Raw genomic sequence first — 8,492 nt, forward strand, 5'->3', positions numbered from 1 at the left:
TTCATGTCTAGCCATGCTTTTTACCACCCTCCTGATCGTAGCCTTTGGCCAGCAGGGCCACACGACACTCCTCCTGCAGTACGAGTGGCAACCGAGCAAAATGGGAAACTGCCATATAAAGCGAGGATTGTCGTGTTGGTGGCCTGTCTGGACTTGACTGTTTCCTTGTCCCCCTTATTCATGTGAGTTAAGGGACAGCACTGTGTCTACACAGCCAGGGACACACATCCATACACACATACATACATGCACATGCATGCAAACACACACACACATACATTTATATGCATAATCATCATTGCAAAAGTTTCTCCTTCCCCAACTCACTCATCTTGCATTTGAAAATGCCACATGAATTGGCACAAGTCCTCAGTGGTACAAGTACAGTGTATCTACCACAGCCTTGCTAGTAACTGCAATAATGAGAAACTGCCTAAATGTCCATGAGTAAGAGAACTAAATTACGGAACACCCATATAAAATGCACTCATTTATAAGAATGGGGTGGATCTACACCTGATCAAGCTTCTCTTCTTCTACTGTTAAATAAGAAAGGTAGGTTGCAAAAAATATATGCAGAATACAATCTCATGTGTCCAAAACAATGTATAAACATCTGTTTGTGCACAGATGATATCTCAGAACACACTCAACTGTAACAGTGGTTTTCTCTGGAAAGTAGATGATGGTGAGGAGAATTGAAACAGAATTTCTGTGCGTTCATTTTTGTACTGTCTGAAGTTTTGTGAGAATATATTGTTCTCTTGTCACTTTTAAAAACATTTCTAAACATAAAATGTTACGTGCTCCATGTTAGAATAAGCACCTTGGGTGTTTTAAGATGGAGGGACATAGAAATCAAAGTAATTATTTTTAAAAGCCCATCCAGCACTTAAGTTTAGACCCCACGAAGGGAGTGCAGTTCAGCAAATATAGTTCAGCCCATGCAGTGATGTAACATCTGGGGACGGGGGACACATTACGAAGTCTGGGACACAGTCCTTGCCCAGCAGAATTTACATGTGGGGCAGACATGTGGAAAGAGAATGCCAGGTGTCTTGTAGAATCAAGCAGCAGTGTGAGGTACACCCACCATGGGATTCAAAGTGAAAAGACTTTGAATGAATAGGAGGAAGGCATTTTTCCCCTCCCTTTTTTTCCCTGAAAAAATGGGAGGAAGTCATACCACTGGGTCTGGAAGGTTTCAGGACAGGAACAGACAAAACAGAAGGGCACCCCTGTAACCCCAGCTACTCAGGAGGCTGAGCAGGAGGACTGCTTGAGGTCCTGAGTTCAAGGCCAGTCTGATCAACATATCAAGACTTCATCTCTTAAAAAAAAAAAAAATGAAGGGACATACTGATATATGTGTTGCACCAGGAATGGAAAAGGGAAAACTGCCTCCACCCAAGTATTCACCCAGGTCACACACACATCCCTGCAGAACACCCAGAAAGCTGGGGATGAGAGAACTCGGGTCCAAGTCAGACAGCACAGGAGCTGGTTCTAGGGCTTAAACAGACCGGCATTCCAGGCAAGGGGACAGCCAATGCAAGGGCCTGAAAGCACAGGGTTTAGATAACTTCAAGCCTGTGAGGATGCAGCTGCAGGTGCACGGGAAAGGCAGAAGCAGGAGGCTGGGGCAGAGGCTGGGAGGAGCCAGCACCCAAAGTCTGGTAAACTAAGCCAGAGGATCGAGTTTCCATCCAGCAATGCATGTCATGGGAGGCTGCAGGAGTGACACTGTCAATGCCCTTTATGAGAATGATTTTCATGGCAAGATGGCTGGAGGACTGGTCAGGAGAGAGACTGCTGTGGAGGCTGTTGCAATGGCCCCAAGGAGCGACGAGTCTGTGTAGTGAGTTTAGCCACCGAGAGAAAGCCCCACAGGGTGTGGTCAGCAGGTCACCGCGAGCGCTACCCAAGGCTTGGCTGCTGCTGACCGCTACGGAATCTCCTGGGGGAAGGGAGAAGGCCCTTCGTCGGTGAACACTCGAACCCTGCCCGAGTTCCTGAGAAGTGAGCAGGTCACTAACTCCTCTCTTCCTTTTCAGCCCTCAACGCCCATTTTGCAGACAAAAAGCTCCAAGGTGACAGTGCAAGAGCCACTTTGGTGAGGGCAAAGGAAGGGACACACCTCTCCTTTTCTGCCCGCTCTCACCCTCACTTCTTGAAATCTTTAATCTCCCTTTATCCTCTGTCTCTGCCATTCCCACAAGAGAGCCGTTTCCAAGGGCCATTGCCAAGCCCTTCGCCTCATCCCCAGACCTAAAGTTTTCAACTGCCCCCCGCTGCTCGGCAACGCTGCCCAGATCTCAGCACCCTCACAGGGCTGGAAGGCGACAACCGCGAAAAGGAGGGTGACTCTTCCAGATCCTCCTCGGCGGGGGCTTCGGGTGACATCACATCCTTCAAATGAGAAATCAGCCTCCGAGGCCGGGCCGAAGGACGCAACTCCCCCCACCGCGCCCGCCCGCCCTCTGCGCCCCACCGGCTCCTGCGCGCCTGCCCTGGCGTCCGAGCTGAGCGCGCCTCGCGGAGCGCGCCATGGCCGCGCCGGTGACCGCCTTGCTCCTGCCGCTGGCCTTGCTGCTCCGTGAGTTCGCGGCCCGGGGAGGCAGCGGGCGGGGCGGGCGTGGGGCGCGGGACTCCGGCTCAGCCTCGCTGCCTGCCGCCCGCAGATGCCGTCGCGGCTCTCCAGCCGAGGGAGTTTCGGGTGTCGCCGCTGGGTAGGACCTGGAGTCTGGGCGAGCCAGTGGAGCTGAAGTGCGAGGTGCTGCTGCCCAGCTCGGGGACAGGCTGCTCGTGGCTCTACCAGCCGCGCGGCCCCGCCGCGAGCCCCACCTTCCTCCTGTACGTTACCCATAACCGGGTCAAGCCGGCCGAGGGGCTGGACACCCAGCAGTTCTCGGCCAAGAAGAACCCGGACGGCTCTTTCAGCCTTACCCTGAACCGCTTCCGCGAGAAGGACGAAGGCTACTACTTCTGCTCGGTCCTGATCAACTCGATCCTTCATTTCAGCACCTTCGTGCCGGTCTTCCTGCCAGGTCCGGGCGCGGGGCGCGGCACCTCGCCGCGTGGGGCTTGGGGTCACCTCAACGTGCACCGACGCCCCAATTTCAAGCCTCTTAGCGCACACGGAGGCTACTTAGATACTGTTCCCATTTCACAGACGAGCAAACTGAGGCTAAGGTGCAGCTGAGTAGGGACTGAAGATGGCTTTTTATGTCCGGCCGATCTGGGCTCGAGTTCGGGTGCTTGTCCACACAAGCAAATTACTTGAATAATTTGTGGTTGTGGGCAAATTACTTAAATTCTCTGCGCCTCGGTTTGCTCGTCAGTAAAATGCGGATGTCAAGCCGAGTTCACAGGGTGGCTGGGTTAGCCCTGGAGCGAGGTCGGGTGGAGGGCGGCGGGCTCCTGCGCTCCGGTGGGCAGTGCTGCGTGCGCTGGGCTGGGCGGGGAACGCAGGCCACGGCGGCCCGCGGGAAGGAGTCCGCTCACACCCGGGGTCCCCACCCCTGGGGTAAAGGCGCGTGGGCTGGGGTTGGGGGAGGGGCACGTCGCAACCCCAGCCTGGCACCGGACCACGCTCTGTTGCTTCTGCAGCGAAGCCCACCACGACGCCAGCGCCGCGACCGCCGACGCCGGCACCCACCGCCACGTCGCAGCCCAGGTCCCTGCGCCCAGAAGTGTGCCGGCCCGTGCCGGGCGGCTCAGGTAAGGCGGGCGGCGGGGCCAGGCCAGGCCAGGGGCGGCACGGACCGTGAGGAGAGCCCCTGCCAGGGGCAGCCCTGATACTGGAGGTAGAGCCAAGGGCTAAGTGGCGGGGAAACTGAGACACGGGGCGGAGAGACGTGCCTGCGACGGCGGGGTGGGGTAGGGGTCCCACGCCTGCTACTAATGTCGGCGTCTTCGATGTCGTCAGTGGACACGAGGGGGCTGGACTTCGCCTGTGATGTCTACATCTGGGCGCCCTTGGCCGGGGCCTGCGGGGTCCTTCTGCTGTCACTGGCCGTCACGGTTATCTACAACCACAGTAAGTCCTGAGGAATCACAGCGGGGAGGAGTTCGCCCCGATCCCGCTGCTCGCCTTGGCAGACCTTGCGGGGAGATGGGGTTGAGATTTCTGGGACTCCGGAGCCGCACTGCAGGCACAGGCACAGCCCGTTTCTTCCCTGGGGATGGAACGCGGGAGAGCCCCTTTCCGCCAGCAGCGAGCGCACAGCTCTGGACAAACAGACGCCCGCCGGGAGGGGGCCGCTGTGGTCCTGGGCCTCACGCCCAGAAAGGCGAGGTCGAACCGCAACGGGTTTGAGCTTTGCCCTGGGCCCCTTCCCCGCGAACCGCCCACCCCGCTTTGGGGCCCCTGCAGTGCCAGCTCAGGTCTGCAGGTTCTCCACGTTCAGCCGCATCTGTAGTTGCAATGTTGTTGAAATTGAAGCCTGAGAAGAGGGATGGAAAAGAAGCCCTCACTGGGGCTCTCGAGTTAATAATCCTCAAAGAGATAGGAAAAGGGAGAAACCGTATTTGGGGACTATTGGTGTGGGGGGACGCTCATTTTTTCCCTTCTTTTTCATTATCCAGGGACCAGAAGACGTGTTTGCAAGTGTCCCAGGTGAGTCTCTTTTAAACTCTGGGCCTGCCCACCCTGGGCAGCCCTGGGCCGGGGTCCTGGCTTCCCCAGCAGCAGATGGTGGGAACTTTTCCAAGAGAGAGGTGTTGGCAGTGGAGTCCTGGGGGCAGGGGCTCAGCTAGTCCACGAACAAAGAGAGGCAGAAGGTTGGCAATGCCACCTGCATTCTTGAGAAAATGGAGGCCCAGGCAATGTGACTTCAGTAAATCTCAGTCTTACTTGGTTAAGCAACAAAAATCCCATCTGAGGATTCTCCCAACTCATCCTATCTCTTCAAAGGACCTGAGGTCCTCTTTATTTGGATGATTCCGCATGGGTTTTGTTGTTTTCTTACGAAAACCATTTTTTTTCCTACTTGGCTGGTCTAGTTTTTTGAGGGAGAGCCAATCTTATATCACCTGAACCACATAGATAGTGGCCTCAGTTCCTAATTTCCTGTCTCCATGTAGGGCCTTGATTTGCTGCCAAGGACTGGAGTAGGAAAAAGGGGAAGCAGAGGCAGGGGCAATTAGCTATGTGGTAGGCAAGCGACTGCCCCATCCAATTCCAGCCCCTGATCATTCTGAAGTGATCAGGAACAAGACCCACGCTGTCTGTTAAGAGAAGCCTCCACCTCCTCTTTCCTTTACCCTTGGGCTGAGGCAGCCCTGTGGTAGCATCTAACAAGCTCCTGCCTTAGGGCAGGCACCATGATAAGGGTTATACCTGGGATCTCTCTTAATCCTCACAGCAACCTCCTGTGGCAGATAGTACCGACCCTTTTCACAGATCACAGGCTCAGAAATTAGGAAACCTACCTAAAGTGGCAAAGGCACAATTAAATTCGGATTATCAATAATAAATAACCATTTGGTAAAAGACTATAGTGTACCAGTTACTTGCTTTATATATACATATTTTTTTATTTCAAGTTTCATAACAACCTTTAAAGTAATTATTATGATCTCCATTTTACAGATAAACAAACTGAGGCTTAGAACATTTAGTGATTTGTCCAGTGCCACACTGCTAGCAAGGAGCAGAGCTGCAACTTCCATCCAAAGCCTAGGGTTCCTTCCCATGGCCAGGGGCTAGGATGAGGATGTTAAAGATAACCAAGTATATACACCAGTCCCTTTCAGTAGATGAAAATATTTCAAATTTTACATCGGGGGTTTGCGTTATATTATAGTTGCTATACCAAGGGGATAAAGACTCTTTAAAAATAGAGAAGGGCCCGGTACAGTGGCTCACATCTGTGATCCTAGCACTCTGGGAGACCGAGGTGGGAAAATCACTTGAGCTCAGGAGTTTGACACCAGCCTGAGCAAGAGCAAGACCCTATCTCCACAAAAAATAGAAAAATTAGCCAGCGTGGTGGCGCGCCCCTGTAGTCCCAGCTACTTGGGAGGCTGAGGCAGGAGGATTAGTGGAGCCCAGGAGTTGGGTTTGCAGTGAGCTATGATGATGCCACTGCACTCTACCCAGGGCGACGGAGTGAGACTCTTGTCTCAAAAATAATAAATAGACACATAATAGACAAGATTTTTAGCATTTTCTTTTTTCTTTTGAGACAGAGTCTCACTCTGTTGCCCTGGCTAGAGTGAGTGCCGTGGCGTCAGCCTAGCTCACAGGAACCTCAAACTCCTGGACTCAAGCGATCCTCCTGCCTCAGCCTCCCAAGTAGCTGGGACTACAGGCATGAGCCACCACTCCTGGCTAATTTTTTCTATATATTTTTAGTTGTCCAGATAATTTCTTTCTATTTTTTTTTAGTAGAGACGAAGTCTCGCTCTTGCTTAAGCTGGTCTCAAACTCCTGAGCTCAAACAATCCTCCCACCTCGGCTTCCCAGAGTGCTAGGATTACAGGCGTGAGCCACCGCGCCCAGCCAATTTTTAGCATTTTCATTACCTGGGATGCAGTTGGGAGTTTTTGCAAGAGAATCATCTCTTATCTCTGTTTCCTGAAAACTCTCATTTTGAGATCAATAACTGAGAATAAAAGCTTGTCTTAAAATACAAAGCTTTGCAGGTTAAACACATCTGAGGAATTCACACACCCGGGAGTTGATATACTCAGTGATGATGGTGGGCAATTCAGCTTTCACAGAGAGGTTTTGGAAGACTGAGTGTAGACATGGCACTCATGATGAATTAGCCCGTTTAGGAGGTGTTAGCCCAGTACTGAATTGACACACACATTTTTAGCATAGCATCAGGTTTGTGTTTTCGAAGGGACGTAGACAAAGCAGCTCTACTTGGTTGACAGTGGTGATTTGCTCTCATCCTCCTCTCTCCCTGTGATCCTCCAGGGCTGAGAATCAGATCAGCCAATGACTTTTCAGTCTCATTCTCTCACCTCCTGGGGTACCCCGATAAAGGCTCCAAGAAGCTAGACTGACTCTGTTCAGATCTTGGTTCAGCCACCTAGTTGTGTGACCTTGGGCAAGTTCTCTAACCTCTCAAGCCCAGTGCCTACCTGCTAAGGTTGCTGTGATGATTAAACCAGATGGTGCCAGGAAGGCCCTCAGCAGGGTTCCTGAGGTCATTCACTCAGTCCCATGCTGCTGCCCCAGGGACAGGTTCTCAGACCCTTCAAAGGCTGGAGGTTGGGGGATAGACACAGATGGATGCTGCACAGAGGGGATGGAAGGTCCCCCACTGCATCTACGGTTGCCTGCTTCTCTTTCAGGCCCTTGGTCAGGCCGGGAGGCAAGCCAAGCCCTGCAGAGAGATATGTCTAACCCTGTGCGACAGCCACTACATGACTTCAAACTGAGATCTCGCATTATGAAGGGAGCACGTCTTTCCCTTTAATTTTTTCCAGTTTTCCTTATGTATTCATTCTCATGATTATTACTGTAGTAGGGGTGGGGTGAGAAGGGTTGATTTTTCTTTATGTGCCTGATGCAAAACAAAACCATGTAACATTTACGGTGCACTGCAAGGGGCACAATATCATTGTACACACATATTGGGGTAAAAGGCGGAAAGGCGCAGGCCAGACTGGAGAGCTGTGTTCTCAGACTCATTCTGACAACGCTGGAGGAACCTCTTTCCTGCGCTTTCACAAAGGAGGAGGCTGAAGACCAGAGACGGGAGCAGCTTGATCAGAGCCACACGGCAAGTCAAGGTTGGAGCCAGAGGAACCTTACTTCCCAGCTCAGGGCTCTTTCCTCTACACCGTTCAGGTCTTTCTTTCCAGGCCTCTGTTGAGAGGCTGGGGCAGGGTGGAGGAAGGGTCTCAAACCACAAAGGAACAAGTATTTCTTGAGCACCTATGATATACCCATTACTGTACCCATTACTGTACTGTAGCCTTGGGATAATGAAATAAAACAAGAGAACTTCTGCCCTTGGCAGAGTTCTATAATGTAGATGAACAACATCAAGTGTGAAATAATCAAGCGTGAAATTTCATAGAAAGTACAAATTCCTAAAATAAAGTGTAGAGGTGAACCGAATCCTGTAAAATGAACCCCTCCATTTAGGCAAGGTTGCTCTCCCAGGCCTTGCGTTGCAGAGGGACCTGTGAAAGAGGAGAGGCCATCCCTTTACAAACACACCTTGAGCATCAGTAAAGTTGAACAGAGGTCTTCTCGGATCTCTAAATTTGAGATACCAGATTTGAACATGCTCCTGGGATCACTGATGACTTTTTACATTTTGTAATGATAGAATTATTGGGGAGCTGCCGGCACAGCTGTGGCCTCCGCTCAACCAGATGTGAGAATGAGGCAGACCAGACTCCCGTGAGGAGGCCAAAGCCACAACTGCTGCTCCCAATGCACACTTCCTCTCTTACAGTATTGTACAAGTGAAGCCTGCTAGTTGAGAGAAAAAAACTTAGATAAATAAGGAAATAAGAATCGCCTG

The 8,492-nt window shown here is 51.9% G+C and overlaps 1 protein-coding gene across 1 annotated transcript; it reads left to right on the forward strand.

The window, feature by feature from the left end:
- The first annotated feature begins 2,508 nt into the window (after positions 1–2,508).
- Positions 2,509–8,240, forward strand: CD8A (CD8a molecule). The gene is made up of 6 exons (XM_012644199.1): positions 2,509–2,596; positions 2,682–3,047; positions 3,610–3,720; positions 3,929–4,039; positions 4,588–4,618; positions 7,309–8,240. Exons 1-6 carry the CDS (start codon positions 2,548–2,550, stop codon positions 7,358–7,360), a joined length of 720 nt encoding a protein of 239 aa, XP_012499653.1. The 5' UTR covers positions 2,509–2,547; the 3' UTR covers positions 7,361–8,240.
- The last annotated feature ends 252 nt before the right edge of the window (positions 8,241–8,492 follow it).

This window comes from Propithecus coquereli, unplaced genomic scaffold (assembly GCF_000956105.1).
Source record: "Propithecus coquereli isolate 6110/MARCELLA unplaced genomic scaffold, Pcoq_1.0 Scaffold208, whole genome shotgun sequence".
In the NCBI taxonomy this organism is placed as follows: domain Eukaryota; kingdom Metazoa; phylum Chordata; class Mammalia; order Primates; family Indriidae; genus Propithecus; species Propithecus coquereli.

What these genes read in the sequence shown, in the direction of transcription:
- CD8A (XM_012644199.1), top strand. Translation starts at nt 2,548, where the DNA reads ATGGCCGCGCCGGTGACCGCCTTGCTCCTGCCGCTGGCCTTGCTGCTC. An exon ending in CGTGCCGGTCTTCCTGCCAG is followed by an intron (nt 3,048 to 3,609) that starts GTCCGGGCGCGG and finishes TTGCTTCTGCAG; the next exon opens with CGAAGCCCACCACGACGCCA. An exon ending in CGTGTTTGCAAGTGTCCCAG is followed by an intron (nt 4,619 to 7,308) that starts GTGAGTCTCTTT and finishes CTTCTCTTTCAG; the next exon opens with GCCCTTGGTCAGGCCGGGAG.